Here is a 21,791-nt window from a genome sequence, read left to right as displayed (position 1 = left end):
ACTATTTATTAAGAAGTGCTGGTTAGGAACCCACTAAATTGCTTGTGAGAACCACTAAGGAGTTATGATCAGCAGTTTGAAAATTCCTGATTTAAATATTATTATGCCTCTTCTAAATGGCCTAGACAACATTTTCAAAGGTTTGCAAAAGACTGAGCTAGCAAGAAAGATAGGTGCGTTCATCAGGGATTTAATCTGTAGTTCCCAACAGGAACACAAACAGTTCTTACAAAGGCTAGGCCAGGAAGGAAGGGCCTCAGCTGGAGAGCATCAACTTCTGTTTGTTGGAAGGTCAAGGAGAGGGATTCTTGGTGAACAGTTGATGGTGGAGGGGAGTACCCATTCCACAGTGGGATATCTTCCAAAGAGTGGGATTGGTAGAAGCTGAAGATTGAGGTGAGGAAGATTTCTCAATAAGGCATATCTGTGGACTGAGAAGAGACTTATGTGCTCATCATAACCTTGAATATAGCAGGAAATCAGCTAGAATTTAAAAATAATAAAAATGTAATAAAATTCTTTGTTTATATCTGCAAAATGAGTCTGAAGGCCTTCAGGCCTATAAACCTGTCACTGAATTTAGTATCAATTTAACTTTATGAAGCACTTGATGTTTGCAAAGTGCTTGTACAATTACCAATTACCATAATGTTCATCTTCTGAATATTTCAGATCAGAGAAGGCCTGAGAACTTTAGACTAAGGGGGAAAAAAAGGAAAAAAAGTTGGCCAAGCCAATTAAATACCAGACTTCTCAGCTTGTACCGCTAGAGTTGTTTACCATGTGGGGCACTTGCCTAGGGGTACTTTGGGGACATCTCTTCCTTCAGCACCCAGAGTCTGCAGTGCACACAGCCAGCCTGGGTCAGCCACCCCTCATGACTGACACCCACTCGCTGCTCTTGGGCATTCCAGGAGTAATTCTGTGTCTACATGAACCCGTGGAAGGAAAGGCAAAGGGTTTGACACCTGTAACCCAAGGGCTAGTCCATAGCGAGGGATGTGGGAAGAGGTGTTTGCAGTTGCTGGGACAGGGCAGTCAGGAAATAAAGCTGCTACAGTCTTTCCTGTTTGAGGTATTAAACACATGTTAAAGGATTAAGGAAAGATTTGCTTAGCAGCCTGAATGAGCTAGAAATCAGTTCTGGCCATGTTTATAGGCAACAGGTCAGTGAAACCTAATACACTGGTAGATTTCAAGGAATTCCAAGGAAATGGCTTCAAGGGATGTCAAAGGCAATGGTTTCAGGATGTGTCTGTTTCCTTTGGAAAAAGGTTAGCTCTCTGATGCTTCTTCTCCTACATGTAAAAGGTCACAGTGCCAGTCACTATTGGCAAGAGGCTGCCCCAGGAAGCTGAGTGTGGCTCAGGGGCTGGTGGCATTCTAATTTATCAGTTTAAGAACAAAAACAACTTTTTATTTGAAAATGAATTGCAATTCAGATACTTTTGTTAGATTAGTTAAAACCTTTTGTTAGATTAGTTGAAATTCTCCAGTTTCTGACTATGGACAGGAAACTGAAATATTAGAAGACAAGCGTAGAGACTGATCTGGCTTTTTAGCTAAAAAATATTCTAGTAGACCCTGGTCCTAACAATGACACCACTGGATAATTTTCAGTAGTGGAAATTTAAGAATCAATCTCTTAATGATACTTTTATATATTATCTCATTTATATTGGGAACACACACTGAATGCTCTAAACTAGTTTTCAAAGTAGAATGAAACATGTTTGTCTACATTTTTATCCACACAGAAAACTGGTGGGTATTTCGCGGGGAAGCTGTCCTGGATCATGGATTATTTTCAGTTTATTCTTCTCCCTGTCAGATCAGCTTCCATACAGCCACCAGTTCTCTGCATTATAACAAACAGGACTCTGTGGCTCTGTGCTTAAAGTGCTGCATTGGTTTCCTGCTGTCAATAAATAAAATCCATTTTCTTAACCGTGACGCATGTAGTCCTCCACAATCTGTGCACATGATACTTCCCTGGTTTCCCTTCCCACTAGTTGCCCTGAACTTTTCATCATTTTCTGAACACTCTGCACCCTGCTCAGGCTTTTGCCTGAGCTGTTTCCTTGCCACAAAGTCCTTCACACTCTCAGTCCTGCTCCTCACAGATTCTTATTCTTTTATTACCCACTTCCCAAGTCACTTCAATGTGGCTTCCTGGCTTCTCCAAAGCTGTTTAGTTGGCTGTACCCCTCTCTGGCTTCCATAGCACTTACTGTGGTCTGAATGTTTGTATCCCCCTAAATTCACACATTGAAACCTGATTCCCAAGGTGATCACCTTAAGAGGTAGAGCCTTTGGGAGGTGATTAGGTGATGAGAGTTCTGTCCTCATGAATGGGATTAGTGCCCTAATCAAAGAGGCCTAAGAGAGCTTGTTTACTTTCTTCACCACATAAGGATAGAGCAAGAAAGTGAATTCTGTGATTAGGAAACGGGTCCTCACCAGACATGGACATTGCTGGGATCTTCATCTTGGACTTCCCAGCTTCCAGAACTGTGAGAAATAAAATTCTATTGTTTATAAGCTACCAGTCTAATGTATTTTGTTATAGCAACCTGAACAAACTAAGAAAACACTTTTTTGCTCAGAACTTTGTGATAACCCCCAGCATTGGTGGATGGTGCCACCAATCTACCTCATTAGGATGCTGGCATCTTAAAGGCAATCACCATTTCTTTCTTTATCTTTGTGGCTTAGAAGAAGGCAGAAGCCTTTTTTCCCCCTAAGGAAGAAGTATTAAAATTCAATTTAGTTAAAATAATTGAATAAAATATAATAGAATAATTATCTTTTTCTGGGGGAAGAAATATGAAAACGAATCGAAGCCTCACAGCATAAGATCTGTGACAGAAAGCAAACTTGAAAGGATAATTTAGCCTGTGCCACATCACTCTACCTTTAGCCACCTGAGTAACCAAAAAAATGTAAAATATTAACCAACAAGAGAGAATTCTGATCACACCAGGCATTGGGAATAAGGGTTTCACGCTTGACTTCAAAGGCTTATTCATTGCCCCTCGAGTCTGCCTCTTTTCTCTCTCCTGTAATTCTGACTTTTCAGGTGGGTTATTCAGGCTCTCTCACATCTATTCATGCCACACTCACTACAGGACCTTCCCCATGTCACTCCCTATTCTTAGAAAGCTCTTCCTCCCTTCTGGTTTTTTAATTTCATGTTAGGAAATCCCAGTTCCTCTATGGACCCTTTCCCACATGACTGGAAGAAAAGCATTTATTTCTTCAACAAGCTTTTCCTCTATTAATCACCAGCATAATAATCTCTTTGCCTGCTCTTTCTCATGAGTTGGTTTGACATACGTTGAGAATCACCACCTTGTGAAGTGAACGTTAATTAGGGAAGAGACATGTCTGCCCAACACTCTGTGTGATGTCTATCACAGCTTCACATGCAGACAAATGCTGAATAACTGCAGTCTGTGAGCTAGACCCAGGACTGTGTCTCACTGGCAGTGGTAATATGTGAAGCTGGCAGCCATGGCCCATGCTGATAATGTGTCTCTGGTAGCTCATGAACTCGTTGGCAGCCTGCAAATATCTTGGCTCCTACAGTTGAAAAGGAGTGACCAAGTAACAATTAAAGGACATTTAAACATTCTACTCTTTTTTCATGAGAAAGAAATATTAAAACTAAATTCAATACTGGCAGTATTAAGGTAGTACACATTTTTTAAGCCCTATCATCTTTCCTTTCTCTTTTTTTCCTAATAAAATGATTCAGTACTGACCTAGAAATCTTCACTATAACACCACACTGCTAATAACAAAACACCATGGCTTCACCTGAAAGGTGCAATTGAAAGATTTCCTTTATCACAGTAAGGTACAAGAGGAATAATTATCATCAAAGGCTTGTATTGCTTTCATTGTGGAAGAGAAAAATTGCTGCACTTCTCTATCAAGTCAAAATTGCTATCTGTAGTATAATTTCCAGAAAAATAACTATGAGATGATGGACTATAAGTTAGAAAAGTCATAAATGAAACAACTGCATGTGAAGAACAGAGGACACAAAAGAACAGCTTAACACCCAGCTCCATCCATTTACTCAAAATCAAAGAAGAAGAATTATGTCTGATTTATAGCCCAAGTGAAACCTTTCCTTTATGGAAACTAAAGACTTTGAAATGGTATTAAAATACAGCTGTTGCAACTAAAAATTATTACAGTATATAAAATAATGGAAATTTTAGTCACTCAGATAATAAATGACAATATTATACACATTACATGATGCCTCTCTTTAAGACTTGTGGAGGTAGAAATAATAATGATAATATGTGTATTGAGCACTGTTCTAAGTGTTTTGTGTTAATTCATTTAATTATCAAAACAAAGCCATGAGGTGGGGACTTCCGTTATCCCCATTTTTCAGATGAGCGATGGAGACACAGAATGGTTAAATAACTTTCCTAAAATTACATAACTAGTAAGTAGATAGGCTATAATAGCAAATAAATAACTTCTGGCCACAGAACAAGACTTTCTTCCATTTGATAAAAACCACTAGAGGAATGTCTGTGTCTTTCTTTATACCATAGATGTGTTCCTGAAAAGATCTCCGTAAATCAGAAATTTTGAAACAGAACCATATTGGAATGATAGCTCTGTGGGAATTTCTTTACAGGTGCATCACGAGTGCCCAGGATGGTGCCTGGCATGTGGTAGACTTGATAAATGTGATACATGAATGAATAAATGAATGAGGAAAGTCTAATATGGTGTTTTGCTCTTAGAAAATAATAAATTAATTTGATTTAAAGGAATTTATTTTATCCATTCTACAAGGGGAGGAGCGACCTTCTGATTTCTTATTTGTGTAAATCTAGATCTTCATATCATTTGTGTAAAGTGAAGTTGAAATATGAAAGCATTTTCATTTAATAGAAATATTATTAAAACTTTTCCAGGGAAAAAAGCAAAACAAAGCAGAGATGCCAAAGCTTATGTAGCATCCCAGGATCATTGTACAAAAATCAGTTACTATCTTGGGACCCCAAGATTTTATAATCACAGTGGGGAATCCATTGTATTTAGGTAACAATTCATAAAGTCATACTTGTAGTCACTTGTCAGGTCTCCAGAAGAGTTTTATACTGACTAAAGAATAGTGCAATGTATTTAGGCCATAGAGTCTTGAGAAAACTGCACTATTTAACTGTTTTAAATGTGTTGGTTCTGAGAGGCCAGTGAATCAGTTGCCATCAGTAGGAAGCTGTTTTAATAACTAGCCAACTTTTCTGATGGATTCAGCCAAAACAGAGGATAGTATGTGTCATTCCTATTATGTGGAAGAAAAAATTATGGAAGATCCAAGTTGTTACCTGAACAAAAGACTGCACATGTTTCCAGACACTATTAAAATTCCCCTGTGTTGATTCCTACCCAAAAATCATAAGAACTCAGGAGTCCAGGAAGAAGCTGATGTTTTCTCCCAGGATTTTTTAAGAGATAGAATCTCACTTTGTTGCCCAAGCTGGAGGGCAGGGCAAAATCATAGCTCATTGCAGTCTTGAACTCCTGGGCTCAAGTGATCCTCTTGCCTCAGCCTTCCTAGTAGGTAGGACAACAGGTGCACGCTACTATGCTCAGTTAATTTTTTTTTTTTTGTAGAGATGGGGTCTTGCTATGTTACCCAGGGTGGTCTCAAACTCTTGGGCTCAATTGATCCTCCTGCTTCCACCCCCTAAAGTGCTGGGATTATAGAGTTGAGCCACTGAACCCAGCCTCTTTCAGGAAGCTTTAATTCCACTTCACTTAGGTGCTAAGTCAAAGACTTTCTATGAGATTTTTCCACAGCAGCACCCATAAGGATATGGATGACCAAAAGCCAACCTAAATACCCCAAAATAATAGTAGTATTCTAGGTGTTATTAACCAGGGGATGGGAGTGATGGCTGCATTGCAGCCCAATGCAAGCTGGGCTCCTCCCTACAGCCAGTTTCCCGGGAGAAGCAGTTATAATGCTATGTGCATATTCACGTGCAGATGCCATCAGAGAATGTGTTTAGGAAAAGCCTTTAGGAAGCTGATTGCTTATGTTTACTTCAAATATTCTGAAATTTCGTTGCTTTCTGAAACTACTTGTGGAGTTATCTTTACATTTTGCAAGTGAGCGCTACCAATGATTTTAATTTTTGGCTCCCCTAAAGAGTTCATCCCCCCCATGAAATTCTGATGATGCCAGTGCCTTCCTTTCCTGTGCTAGGGACCACCTGTGATTTCAAAGGACTTTGCCACCATGAGGTACAAAGCAAGACTTTGTGAGGGTCAACCATGACTATCCTCAGTACCTAGTATACTGCCTCCACATAGTGGGCAATCAAAGTATCCACTGAACAAAAGATTACTTACATCCTCTGCTATCTCTCCTGCTTGCTACTGAAAGTAAAACACACCTCTCCTTCAGACGGGGGAGGCTTTTGCTGAACCACCAAAGAAGTTATCAGACTAAAATAACCAATTATACACTAGGAACACTTATGAAAATAGCATCACACTCATGTTCAAGCTACCAGAACTCACCGGATGGGCCACCTGAACTGGGATCCTTGGATTGCTTAGGTGGACACAGCCTGTTCTCTGTTGATTACAACCGCTGGCTCCAAGTCCATCAGTACCCTTGGATGTGCCTTTTTCCTCTCTTGGGTTCAGTTACCTCATTTATAAAACTGGGATCACAGAAATAACATTCCTTGTTCCTCTGAGAGTTTTTTGTGAAGTAAACTCAAGTCATTCACAAGGCCACAGCAAACTACCCCAATAAATAATTCATGGGTGTTTCAGCTAGTCAGGATAGGGAAAAAACTGCAGTACAGGATCATTATTTAAAATGGAAATTGCTGTTCACTATATTCATACCTATGACTTAAAATAAGCATGACTGTGTGGGATATAAAAAATTCTGTCAAGTTTTAGGAGGGGAAGGTTTTTCTTTTCTTTTTTTTTAGTTAAGACTAAAATGCCATTACATTTAAATCTATTAAATACGTGGTTTCCAAGTATCATTTTGAATGCCCCTGATATTTATGTTTACATTTCTTGAAGTGGATTCCCAATCTGCCTTAGCCTGTACAAGATGGGGTCTGGTACCTGCCACTTTCCTTGCCAGACCCTTTAGAATGGGAAATGCAAGCATTTTCAGCATCCACACATCCTGCTGTGGGCTTTTCATTTTGTTGGCAATACCTCAGCGCACCCTTCATTCCAACCAGTGATGGGAAGGAAATCTCCATCCATGTGGCTTTATGTAATTCTGTCACTGTGTCAACTTGCCAATCCATTGTTCTTTGCACTTTCTTTACACTTATAAAATGTTGGCAACCACATAATGAATCCTTATTTTCAATTGATGTTGGCATACAGGAAATGCTAAAAATGATGTTAGGCTGCCCTTTTTATTTTGGAAAAGGTCATTCTTATCCTGTGTCATTCACATTTGTAGGGCTAATTTATACACATGTTTAAGGGGAGAGATGGTAAATGATTTATACACATGTTTAAGGGGAGAGATGGTAAATGAGAGAATGGAAAGAGACTCTAGAAAGGAGATAGTCAAGCAACATCATTAGTCACCTATGAATAAGGCAACATGAGGTTCTCATACCAGCTGTAACACTGCGAATCCATGCAAATAATTTTATCTGATGTCTTAAAACACGAATAAGGGGGCATTGATTTCTTCTTGCTTCCTCATTATGAGAGATTGCTAGTGAGGATGATAGGTGGCTTTACAATTTTGAGTTTGTTATAATAAAATCAACATGATTGGTGAGATAAGACATATGTATTCAACGTCACTCAGAGAATGGCTTCTAAGCCAGAGCTAGGCTTGAATGTGCCAGATCGTTGTACTAATCAAACCTAACAAAGGAGGGACCAACCACAGGAAGGAGGTCAGCTCAAGCAATAGGGATTTAAGTCTGCTGTGAGTGGCTGTTCCTGTCTAGGGAGTGAGACACTTAGGCTGGGGGTCTACACAGGGTAGCCTGGATGAAAACATTAATATTATCCACTCTTTCTTGCTCTGCTTTCAGACTCACTTAGCAGCCTTCTGATAATTAATTGGATTTTCCTGCTACATCAATGCCTGAAATGAAGGTGCCCTGGATAGAAAATATTGCTTGCTTGCTTAATTGATTCATTCATTCCTTCAACAAATATTTATTGAGTGTTCACTCCCTGCCAGGAATTTTTCTATGCCCTGACGACATACCAGGGAATGAAAACAGACCCAATTTCTGTCTATGGAAGGCACATATCCTGGTTGGAGGAAGCTATTAAAACAAAGTCCATTCTGTATGAGATGGTGGTTAAGTGTTACGGTGAAAAAAATAAAGCAGGAAGGAGTGAGAGAGTTAGCTCCTTTTAGACATTTAGATATACAGCCAGGAAGTTCTCACCGACAAGCTGAATTAAAGAGGTAAAGAAGGAAGCAAGCAAATGCCTGAGGGAAGAGCCAGTGCAAGGGCCTGGGTGCAGAAGTGTGCTTGGTGTGCCTGAGGAAGGACAGGGTAGCTGAAGCAGAGTGAGCCAGGGGGAAAGAGTAGGATAGGAGGGGCTCTAGGGATCAGACTGACTTGAGCCTTCTTATGGCTGAAGAGTATCTCGCCCTGCCCATACCTCCCCTCCACGATGGGGATTTGGCGATTTAGGAATTTGGTGTCTGGTATGTACTACTGCCTCCTTTGAGCTTGGCTACAGTGAATCCATCTTTTATCAGACTGAACCACTCTTGGAGTCTTTGAATATTTAACTTTCTGCCCCTAAAAAGTTGAGGATCTGATTCAGAAGTTGGGGACTCCTTCATGGTGGTGCTCTCAGGGTGACCAACAAAAACCTGTAACCTTGTTATCACACCAATATATTGCCAATAAATGTTCAAGATGTGAGCTCTGGACTGTATCATGTAAGGAGTCCTAATTATTCATTGTTTTAATGGTGAGTTTATGAACATACCGAGACATGAGGATTTGTAGGTAGAGTAAGAGGTATCATGGACATAGAATTGTTAATAATCAAGCTTATTTAGGTGTCTTGATGGACTTTAGTGTGAGACTAATCTGGGCTTGAATCGTGAAATTGACCCTTACTAGCTATAGAAACAAAGTTATTTAAGTTATCTGGGAATTTGTTTCCTCCACATCAAAGAGGGTGGTTGTAAGAATTAAATAAAACAAAAAGAGTGGTTAAATGAAGAGAACTAAATGAAATAACATGCCTGATGGCAAAGCATCGCTACTCAGTAACATTAGTTCCCTTTCTCATCTCCCCATTTATCAGTGTCTTCTTTGTACTCCATAATTTGGAATTACTGCCCACGTTGAATCATAATGAATCTTAATTAATCATCAGTTTTGGCACCATAGGCTTCCTTCCAACAGGGGAGCCCCTGTTGCAGCAGAGGCCAACCCAATCAGTAGTACACTTGTGTTTTTACATCTCTAGACCCTCCCAGCCTCCTGCAGAGCTGGGGAGGTGGAATGAAGTAATAAATGTAAAGCACTGAACACAGTGCTTGGCATTGTTCATCATCATTGAATATTAAGTTTTATAATTTTTATTCTGTAGTTTTTGGAAAACTTTTAGGGGAAGGTATGTATGTACTACTCATGCTATGAAAAAGAAAAAAACAAAACTACGTGAGTGACTGGTTTTATTGATAATAATAGTAAATTAAGAGGGGTTTTCTACCTTTGAGTCTGAATATTAAGCATTAATTGAATATAAATTCAGTGATGTGACTGTTAGTTTTATGGCTCAACCTGGCTAGACTACCCAGTTATTCATTTAAACCCTAACTTAGGTGTCATTGTTGACACCTAAGGTATTTTGTAGATGTGGTTAATATCTGCAGTTGACACTAAGTAAAGGAGTTTATCCTCAATATGGTTTGTGGTCTCATCCAATCAGTTGCATGGACTTAACAGCAAAACTTAGGCTTTTCTGAGGAAGAAAGGATTCTGCTTAAGGACTGCAGTATTAGCTCTTGCCTGAATTTCCAGACAGAGAGCCTGCTCTGCAAATTTTGGACTTGCCAGCCCCCACAACTGTATAAACAATTCTTTAAAATAAATCTGTATGTATAGATATGTAAAGCACTGCTGCTGATTCTGTTTATTTGGAGAACCCTGACTGATATAGGTGTGTATGAAGTTATATATTCTTCTTTTTCTTTTGTCAATAATTATTTGTGATACCTCATTTGCATGATTCATTTTTACTGAAATGAAACTTTAACAGCTCCAAACTACACAGCCAGTTTCTTTCAGCCTTGTGACAGTTTCTTTTTGGTTCAGGCCAGCAAACTGATTTCAGGGTGAGGGGCTAATCTCCACACTGGTGGTGGCTGGCATAGCCTAACTTATGAGGTTCAAAGGACACACTGCTGGGTTCTGGGTGAACAACAGAATGAACATAAATGCCAAATGGATACTTTGCTCTAAAATAACAGATATATTTAGAGGCCACATAGTTGAAACTGTTTGCTTGCTACTCTCTAGGTATAAATTCAGAGCATAGCTAAGATACAAAAACTTCATTATCCAAGTGAATATATATTTGTGTAGTGGTGGCAGCATAGAAATTTCTAGAATGAATGTGCAGGAGGATAAACTACCATGAGAAGAGATACGACTGAGAGTGTAAATCTGCTTTTATTTTTGCTAGTCTGTCTATAATCATATGGAAATAAACCCCTAATGAAAAGTGAGACAAAAACTATGACATCATCTGAATTTAGTGTCACTGCCCTAAGCTAAAATTTTTGATGGGCTCCAACTTTTATTTTCTTGTCTTCAAGGTTTGTTTTTCTTTTTCCACTTTATTCCTTTTCTTCATTGTAAAGCTTTCTTCATAGCATTGTCAGAATTTGAACAAAAACATCTTTTATCTCATTTCTGATTTACCGAGTTCTTTCTGTACATCTCATTGTGTTTACTCTTTAGTCAAATTTTTATAATTTTGAACAAACTGGGTTATCAGATACTTAAAAGCAATGGCAGGGGCAAATTCTACTTCCAAAGAGAGATCAACCAGGAGCAAAAACCAGCAATAACTTTCTAAGAACTAGATTCCCTTAGAGAGATCAGAAAGTTTTCAGGTAGTTAATGAGATACCAGAACCTTTAAGAAATAGTTAATGGCTAAGATGGACTTCTCTCAAGATGGTGGCAACCTACATTTGTCCATAAAACTGAAGACTGAGCAAGAAAGGGTATCTGGCCATAGGTAACAAAGCTCTGAAGAAAACCAGACTCTAACCTCAAAAACCCTCTATCTTCCACATCACCATTTCATAATTCTTGGAATGCTCTACTTTTGCAAAATTGCTTTTTAATTCTCACATTGTTTTACTTTTGCTTATCTCTGCAATCTTCAATTGGTCTCTCTTCACTTCTTTCTTAATTTTTGCTTTCTATTTTCCAGTCATTCCTCTAATTTGCTTTCCTTTCCTTCCTGCTGTAAATTTCCTATATTTCTCTTGCCTCCTCTCCCTGTCCATTTTCACCTCTTTTTCTTCACCTATTCTTTGAATTTCCTTTCCCTATTCTTAATTCTTCCTCCTCTCCCATTGATCTGTTGTGGTTTTAATCATTTTTGCTTAGGCACTTAAAATCATCCAGTGACTGACATTTTCTCATTGAAAGGAGAGGGATTTGTGACTGGAAAACTAGTTACAAAGACCCAACACATTCAATTTACAGTGCCGTTCTTTCCTTTCTTCCTTGGAGCTTTTGCCTGGGATTAGAGACAGACTGCTTACTGCAGCTCACAATGGCAAAACACTTCAGGCCTGACTCAGCCCCACGAATCACATGGCAAGGTATATCTGAACTACTATGTTTACAGTGATTGCCAGATTTTTAAAATTGCCCTTCACTGGAAAAAGCTCATTCAAGTCTGCCTGGAAAACAAAGCGGTGCTATTTTATGATGAACTCTGAAGAACTGGATTCATCTCCTTGGCCCATTTATTTTTGTCCCCTGTCCCCACTCCTTTCCACTCCTTCATTTTTTACAGCATGAAACAAAAGCACACCAATGGCTTCCTGGGAGAAGGGTGCAGGAGCTTTGGCTGGGTTACCCTGGCCGGAGGCTGCTGAAACTGTTCATACAATGCCCTTAATCAAGCAGGCCTATTTGACCAATTTGACCAGAAGTAGGAGCTTTACAAAGGTAAGAACAGCAAAACAGCTTCTTCAGGACTATATGATTTTATCAACTGGCATTATAGTCAGGAAAACACTAGATAAATTTGACTCTGAGAAGTTTCACTTTAGCTCTCTGAAACACTTAAGTATGGACTACCCTGCTTTTTATTTTATGAAATCATTCCTTGTTATAAGTTTGGCTGTGAATTCACTTTACCTTTTGGTGTTTCTTGAAGAGCAGGAGTGCACACTTCAATGATTAAGAGCTTAAAGTAATTCTCTGCCTGCAGCAGGATCTGTGAGATCGTTATTATCAAAGGATACTTGTGGTCGAAGCCATACCACATTCTGAAGAGCCGAGCACTCTCTGCTTTCGTCGTGTTTTTATCCAAGTTATTTGCTTCCTGGGGAGAAACAATAGAAAAAGGCAATGGGTAAATAGTCAAATACATTTTAATATAAAAATACATGTCAAACCAAATTAAATTTAACTACATTTAAAAAAACCTTTCTAAGTATAGGCATTTTCATCTAAATGGTGAAGCAGTTGCCAGGCAAATTAGCTCATAAACCTTGCTATGTGGATGAGACCCTTTTGGAGTATTTCAGCATTTACTTTTCTTAATAATCCCAATTTTATTAAATAGCTAAGAAAGGCTATTTTGACATCAATAAAAATGACATTTCTGTTATAGTGCTGTTGTGGGAATTTTACAGTTTACTTCTGTCAAATTTGGAATGATATTTATTTATGGATTACCAAAAGGTCAAGGCTAAAGTGAGGATAATAGTCTAATAAGTGTTATGCTATATTTTATTCATTTTATTTGATAGATTACTGCCAAAGGCTATTGGTTGATTTTTGATATATTTCTGCTTAGATCATGAAGAGTTTTGAAATAGACATTCCTGATGAGAAGACTGCAACAATTGAATGTGCTTGCCTATCTCTTTTTTTTCTTTCCCACAAGGGCCATAAAGGGTGAGAGGATGATAAGGAATTAAAGACAAAAGAGGAAGAGAAAGTGTTTGATGGGTGTTTTTGTGAGAGAAGAGGATGAAATGTAGAAAAAAAGGGAAAGAAAGTAAAATTTTGTGAGCTTTAGAGACAGATAAAAGAATATAAGGAGGGTATCCAGTGGGATTTTTACTGTATTCCATTTTGTATGTTAAGAGAATTTCAATCATTTGTAATTATCCTCATCATTAAAAACATTTATATATCTTAATGTGGGCTTTGTTGCTAGGTCTGGACCCCCCGTTTTCATGCCCAAACTGTGTCATGAATTGCAGTTCAGTAGTAATATGAATAGTCTTCTGAGGACATAATGACCCACGGAACACAATGAAAGTCAACTGGACGCGCCACAGCCAGCCCTTAGATGAGCTCAAATTGATTTTTTTTTTTTTTTTGTCCTTTTCTAGTCAGTTCCATCACTGGTTAATGATAAATAGCTGGACACAAAAGGCTGTGTTCTACCCCTGAAACATATGTTTACCAGTAGATGCTGCTGTTCTGTTCCCCACAAGAAAGTAAAGTGTGCTTCACTTTTAGTCAGCCATTTATTCTTTGTTTAAAATGGCTGAAGCAGAGACTCACAATGAAATTAAAACTCAAACTTTTCAGTGTCTTTTTCATTGATTGTCTTAAGATCTCTGATTTTTCAAGCCTTGCAGTTTACCAGTGTCTCCTAGCGTATCACTGTTCACTTGATGTTGATGGAAATTTTGTGCTAATCATTCAGGAAAGGATGGGGTCTACAGTGTTAAATAGGTTTCTTAAATGGAGGACTTCTCATTCATTGCAGCACTATTCACAATAGCAAAGACATGGAATTAACCTAAATGCCCATCAATGGTAGACAGGATAAAGAAAATGTGGTACATATATACCCTGGAATAATATGCACTCATAAAAAGGAATGAGATTATGTCTTTTGCACGAACATGGATGGAGCTGGAGGCCATTATCCTTATTAAACTAATGCAGGAAGAGAAAACCAAATACCACATGTTCTTATAAGTGGAAGCTAAATGATGAGAACACATGGACACAAAGATGGAAACAATACACACTGGGGCCTACTTGAGGGTGGAAAGAGGGAAAGGTCAGAAAAAAACAACTATTGGTACTAGACTTAGTATCTGGGAGATGAGACAATCTATATCACAAACCCCTGTGACACAAGTTTACCTATATAACAAACCTGCACATGTACCCTTGAACCTAAAAGAAAGGAAAATGTAGAACTTCTCAGTCTTTCATTTATAAATGAGCATTGTAAATCTTCAACAGGAAGTGTGTCTCAAAGTTATTTGGTCATGGAATCCATTCCCATTCCCAATCCCTACTGTGGGACACTGATGATCTTTTCCTGGACATTACAGTTCCACAAGTCTCTGTTTTCTGATAGGGCTGGAGTGCCATGTCTTGTTATCTATAGTCAGAATTTATGCATATTTCCTCAAGAAAGGAAACCAGGGTGTCTGGTTCAATTTCTATCCTTCCCTATACCTTTCTCTAAGCATTTCTACTGGAGCAAAGGTGTCAGATTTGCAAAATCACTGTTGCACACACTGTTTTCCTCATCATCCTCAAACATCTGCAAATTGTTTCTGAGCCACTGTTTCTTAACAGCATGTTGGGGTTCATCTAGCAAAGCAAAACTGCTCATGTTGAGCTAAACTAGTTATGAAAAAATCAGGGGTAAGGGTGGGGACTTTCCTTTTTTTCCCACCCTTTCCTTTAAGAATAAGGATACACAGATTTTTATCCATCAATAATCCTAGGTGATTTTTGACAGTGGATAATATCTACTGATGACTAGAAAGTCATTTAAAAAGCTGATAAAAAGGAATGAGAGCAAATTCCCTTTTTTTTTTTTTTTTTTTTTTTATGTAAGGGTGGGGAGTGTTGTGGTGAGCTATACTGGCAATCAGGGGCTGGGATTCTGGCAGCCAGTCTGCAGCGCTGCAGCTGAATGATGTTCCCAATAATGATGGGCCCAAGCTATTGAATGCCCATGAACTCCCAGGCAGAATGCTAGTTACATTATCCAGTCATTAAGTTTTTCAGTCATTATTTTTCAATTCTCACAATACTCTATCAAGGTAGGTTGCATTGTACCTATTTTGCACATAGGGATTTTAAAGAGTCCCAGAGAAGGAAAGAAGTGAGTTCAAAGTCACACAACTGAAAGGTAACAATTGGAATTTTAGTCTAGGACTGCCGGACTCCGGAGAGAATGTTTTTCTGCAGGTTTGTAATTCAGCCTTTAATTCAAAAGCACGGACATTCTATTAATAGGCTACGTAACTTCGTTGGGCTGCAGTTTCCTTGTCTGTAAAATGAATTGAGGAAATTGGACTGGCTGGTCTCTTAGGTGCTAATCATATGGAAAAGACTTTTTATTAATGGCAACAGTAATAGCTGTACTTCTTGAACACTTACCATATGCCAGACACCATTCTAAGTACTTTTCATATATTAACACTTCAGATTCTTATAATTATTTGATTAAGTGTGGTCTATTATTATTCCTATTTTACAGATGAGGAAACTGATGTAACTGGGATACATATAGGTTTCCAAGAATACTGAGGCCCTAAGCAGGCAAGATTTCTCTTACCTAGATGGGGCCCCAGGATACAAATGGAGAGCAAACTAGTGCAAAAGGGGAGGTCAGAACAGTGGAATGCTCCTCCTGCAGGCCGAGATATTGCAGGTATACATACCTCGAAACATAACTGAAATGCAGGGCTCCCCTCAGCTCTCCTCAAAGCCAGTGGCTTTGAAAATGTCCCCATAGAAGCTTAACTTTAGTGTTAGGAATTTCTTTAGACTTCTAGATACTGGTTTCAAGGGTTTCCCAAGGTCTTAGAAATCCTCTCTTTCTCTCCTTTTCTTCTCCTTTTTATTTCCCGAGGGGAATATATCAGAACTCATAAGCACTTCTGAAAGAGCTTATACTCTATTTTTGGCAAACCTTCCAGGGATATTTATGGTCAGCTGATGGGAGCAACACACGTTAGGTAGTGTTTTGGAAAATTATTAACACATGCAATCTCTTTTTTAAAAACCTTCATTTCATGTGGGTGACTGGAGATGCTATTCATTTCAATACTTTATGAAGAATAAACTTGGATCTAATTAGAATAAAACATCTGTGAAATATGTTTTCCCAGGTGGGGAAAATACCACTGATGACCCACCATTGACATTTATACCGATCCTAGATGAAATGTTCAGAATATGTCTTAAATATCTGTTGACCCAGTTGCAGATCCATTAGTTTATTTCTCTGAAGTTATTGATGACTTAATAACTTGGTTATGAAAGGCCATCAATAAATGAGTAGAAATAAATGAGTTAGTCTAGTGTATGCTCTGCTTGTGCACTGGGGGTTGAAGATAAATGTGCTAAGGGAAGGCCGGCCTTTGAAATCACCCTGGAACAGGGAAGGTATCTGATGAAGCAGCACAGAAGGCCAGCCCACGGGAGGGTCCAGATGGGCAGCAGACAGCAGGTAGCATCAGTCTATCTGGATTCTTCTGAAGTAAAGATCAGCTCACACCTCAAGGACAATAGATGTGAGCAGTCATCACAAGTTGAATCTGGAACTTGATGGTATTTTTCTTAACATTAGCAATATTTCTTCTCTTTTGAGGATCTTTATTCCAGAGGGGATATGGAGTGCATGTTAGAACAAGCATAGGTTCCAGAAACTGAAGACCAAGATTTGAGTTTAGTTATAACATTTTAGTAATACTAATACTAATAACACCAACTTTGAGCCTCATGTTTCACAGCTGTAAGTGGGAACTGGTGGGTCAAGCATGTGGAATCTCAACTTTTATTTAACTAGATACTGTAAGCAGCAGAATGTTTGATACATGGGGATTTTCTGGCTCTTTTATTAACCTCTTTTTTTCTGGGAATATTTTAAAAATGACTGGGGTATTTGATATCTTTTTCTCCTTAAATAAGGCAATAGACCAGAGGTTGGGAAGTGACTGAGAATAGCAAGCAGTGGGTAGTTTTCTTTTAGGTGATCCCCTAATATTTAACACCCCTAGAGAGGGAGCAACAGAAAAATTATGATGGTACTCTGTTTTGTGCTTATTTGAACCCCTGAGAGAAAACAAAGGTTCTGGCAAGAAATCTGTGGAAAACAGACAGCAAAGCAAGAAGGGATTGTCTATTGTAAACTTTGATGAAAAAGAACTAGACAAACGTAAATACGTTCCTCTGTCAATATTCAAATATGAGGACTTTGCTAAGTGAACTGGATGAATTCTGCTTTGGGATAATCATATGGGATTGCTCCTCATTTCAGGGGGATTCAGTGGATTAAGTGAGAGAGGGAGGATTTTCCTTTCTATTTCTCAAGATTTCATATTCAATATTAATGTCAGTGGAAGTTGCACCAAGTAATAACAAAGACAAATAATTACCATAACAAATCTGCAGAGCTCTTTATGGGCTCAAAAGCACTTTTTAGGGTAGTACATGTGAATAGAATTTGTTACCAATACATTTGCCCTACCGTCTCCTTCCAAATTGGAGTATATTTGTGTAACAATTTCAAATGCATTACCTTGATTTTCTAATTACCAAGAAGAGGATCAGATTCCATGCCTCTAAAGAGAAAGAATTCTGGGTTCTGAAGAGGGAACATAGTATATAATCAAGAGGCAAATAGAAATTTTTTTTTCAAATTTACATTTTAAAGGGTGAATCATTAATTCTTAGCCTCTACATAGAAAGCACTTTATAAAAATATTCTCACCATCCTAATGCCCAGTTAAATTCATAAATGTTACCAGGAAGATACAGTCAGAAAATACATGCCTAGAGAGAAGAAAACTGAGACAACTAGCCACAGATGGATAAAACTGTTAAGATGACACAGAGATCACACAGATTGACCAGCAGATGGACTTGACTCATGCTTTAGCTACAAAGAAAGGGCTTGGTCCAGGTAACTTTTGGGCTTGACTCATGCTTTAGCTACAAAGAAAGGGCTTGGTCCAGGTAACTTTGTATAGTAGATCCAAGTTAATCCAGAGGTAAATAAATTCTTTGGTTCAGGAAAATATTATATGATATTGTGGTGGTCTTAAAGTTCATATTAACACATTCTTTGATACTTTTTCCTTTAAAGCATGGAACTTACCTAGAGATAGAAAGTAGAATTGTGGTTACCAGAGGCTGGGAAGGGTAGTTGGGAGGAGAGGATAGAGAGAGGTTAATAGGTACAAAATTACAGCTACATAGGAAGAATAAGTTCTAGTGTTCTGCAGCACTGTGGGGTGAATATAGTTAACAATAATTCATTGCGTAATTTCAAATAGCTAGAAGAGAGGATTTTAAATGTTTCTAACACAAAGAAATGAGAAATGTTTGAGGTAATGGCTATGCTAATTATCTTGCTTGATCATTACACATTGTATACATGTATCAAATTATCATTCTGTACCCTGTAAGTATGTACAATTACAACATGCCAATTAAAAATTTTAAAATTAAAAAAAAAATCTCTTTGAAGGTTAAAAAAAAAAAAAAGAAAAAGATAGGGCCTAATTTCTCTTCCTGTTGGGTGTGGGTCATACTTAATGGCTCATTTTTAATAAATAGAATATAGCAGAAATGATGGTGTGTCATATCCAAGATTAGGTCATAAAAAGTCATTGTGGCTTTCTTTTTTGCTGTCTCTCTTGGACCACGTGCTCTGAGAAAAGTTGACTGCCCTCTTGTGAGGACACTCAAGAAGCTCTGTGAAGAGATCCATGTGGAAAGGAATTAAGTATGCCTGCCAATGGCCAGTAAGGAACGGAGGCTTTCTGCCAACATGGGAGCAAATCCTCTAGGCTCAGTCCAGCCTTCGATGATTCTAACTTTAGCTGACATCTTGACCGCAATCTCATGAAAGACCTTGCATCAGAAACACTCAGTTAAGTTGCTTTCCAATTCCTGATCCATAGAAACTTTGAGATAATAAATGTGGCTTGTTTTAAGCCACTATATTTTAGGACAATTTTTTTATGCAGCAATAGAAAATACAATGATATACTGGAATAATAAATTCTAGATGTGAAAGGTATTGAAATACAATTTGGAAAGATAATATGTTGAGGCCTACATTTGCATAGCTTTTTACAGTTTATGAAGTGCTTTCAAAAAAGTAACATTTGTGGTATAGAAGACATATGTTCCCTCTTAAAAGTATATCAAAAACTATCCTGGGTCCAATATACCCATCTTACAGATTGAAGATTAAATACAAAGACAAAAAGTGATGGACCAACTTAGAGAAGGAAGTTCACAGCATCTCACTGTACCTGCTTCATCATATTCTTAACTAATACCTGACACATTTCATAATTCAGTTAGTGTGATAACTCATATATACATGTTCACAAGCACATGCATGTGTGCGCACATACACACACACGCCCTAACAAACAATTTTCCCTGGAACAAGAAGATCCTGATTCATGCTAATAACAAAACCCAGAGCCACTACTGCCATAGTAAAGATAAGAGTCTCACATTTAGATTTGTGATTCCATTCTTTAGTATTTTGTATGTGTCTAAAAACAAAGCAAAACAATATGTCTTCCTACAAAAACCACTTCAACATCACTTTCACAATGGCTAGCCATGACAGAAAACTGGATCATAAACATATGATAGGATTCAGGTATTGGATAATTGGCAGCAAAGGACTGTGATCCTTGAAAGAAGGGAACAAATGAGGTGAGCCCTCTATTCTCCTTGACTTGTTGCCTGTAAGTCCTTCCCTTGAAGGTAAGGAGATAGAGTTCAAGCAGAGAACAGCAGTCTCACTGAGTTGAAGAGCTAGAGATGGGAGTTAGGGTACCGCTGGAGTGGCTGTATACAGAGAGGAGGAAACTGCACAGAGAGGACACCTAGAAGCCTGTGGAGATGTTTCCCATAGGTCCTTGGTTGAACACTGACCTGTACATGCACAGGTTGAGGTTTACAAAGGCTTGCAGGGAGAAACTCTTGTGAAACTGAGAAATAAATGGAGAGATTGAGATCATATGGTGCTAGGAAACACTGCAGTTTGGTCCAGCAAAAGCCAAAAGTCAGCTATTCTGTTGAAAACTCAGAAAAAAACATGCTTTATGAGTAAACACAATGTTCTAGAATAATGACCATGCCCTAAAACCGAGGATGAAATGAAAATGTATCAAGGAAGGCAAGCATAGAACTAAGGCTTACAAAATTTTAACGGATTGATTGAATAAAATTCAGCGACCTTTATAGAATATTCCACACTCCATTCAATGTAATATTCATAATGCCTAGCATGTCACAACAACTGCTGGACATGGGAGGAAGCAGAAAAGCATGACCTGCAGCCAGAAGAAACGTAACTTATAGAAACAGAACTTCAAATGGCTCAGATGCTGGAATTAACAGGCAATGGCATTAAAATACTCTAAAAAATATACTAGGTAATTTAAAGACAAAGAGACAATGAAAACACAAGTGAAGATTTCAGAAGGATGTAAATGGTATTAAAAGAACAAAATGGAAATTCTAGAATCAGGCAAGAGAAGGAAATAAAGGGCATCCAAATGGGAAAACAAGAAGTCAAGCAGTTAACTGTTCACTGAGGATATGATTGTACACCTAGAAAACCCTAAAGACCCCTCCAAAAGACAACTGAATTTGATAGAGTAATTCAGTGAAGTCTCAGGTTACAAAATCAATGTACACAAATCAGTAGCACTGCTGTCTACCAACAGTGACCAAGATGAGAATCAAATCAAGAACTCAATCCCTTTTACAACAGCTTCAAAGAAAGATAAAATACCTAGGAATATACTTAACCAAGGAGGTGAAAGATCTCTATGAGTAGAACTACAAAAACACTGCTGAAAGAAATCATAGATCCAAACAAATGGAAACATATCACATAGTTATAGATTAGAAGAATCAATATCATGAAAGTGACCATACTGCCTAAAGCAGTCTACAGATTCAATGCAGTTCCTATCAAAATGACTATCATTTTTCACAGAATGAGAAAAAAACAACTCTAAAATTCATATGGAACAAAAAGAGCCTGAAGAGTCAAAGCAATCCTAAGCAAAAAGAACAAATCTGGAGGCATCACATTACTGGACTTCCAATTATACTACTAAGGCTATACTTACCAAAACAGCATGGTACTGGTAAAAGAGTAGATACATAGACCAATGGAATGGTCTAAATGGTACTGGGAAAACTGGATAGCCACATGTGGAAGAATGAAAGTGAACCTCTCTTTCTCTCACCTTATTAAAAAAAAAAAAAAAACTGAAGATGGATTAAAGACATAAATCTAAGACCTGAAACCATAAAAATTCTAGAAGATAACCTAGGAAAAACTCTTCTGGACATTGACCTAGGCAAAGAATTAATGACTAAGACCCCAAAAGCAAATGCAACTAAAACAAAAATAAATGGGGCCTAATTAACCTAAAAAACTTCTGCGTAGCAAAATAAATTATCAATAGAGAAAACTACAGAATGGGATAAAATATTTGCAAACTATGCATCTGACAAGAAACTAGTATCCAGAACCTATAAG

General features: G+C 38.1%; 1 protein-coding gene across 2 annotated transcripts in view; it reads right to left on the bottom strand.

Annotated features, from left to right (window-relative positions):
• The window catches only part of SLC9A9 (solute carrier family 9 member A9), a 602,343-nt gene that overhangs the window by 89,711 nt on the left and 490,841 nt on the right, over positions 1-21,791 (bottom strand). For both annotated transcript variants that reach the window (XM_010381303.2, XM_030929287.1), the window contains exon 14: positions 12,511-12,590. In XM_010381303.2, coding sequence (XP_010379605.1) covers positions 12,511-12,590 — 80 coding nt within the window. The remainder of the gene's footprint in view (positions 1-12,510; positions 12,591-21,791) is intronic.

The sequence above is a fragment of the Rhinopithecus roxellana genome, chromosome 1, assembly GCF_007565055.1.
Source record: "Rhinopithecus roxellana isolate Shanxi Qingling chromosome 1, ASM756505v1, whole genome shotgun sequence".
NCBI classification, from domain to species: Eukaryota; Metazoa; Chordata; class Mammalia; order Primates; family Cercopithecidae; genus Rhinopithecus; species Rhinopithecus roxellana.
This window is presented reverse-complemented; position numbering and strand designations above follow the sequence as displayed.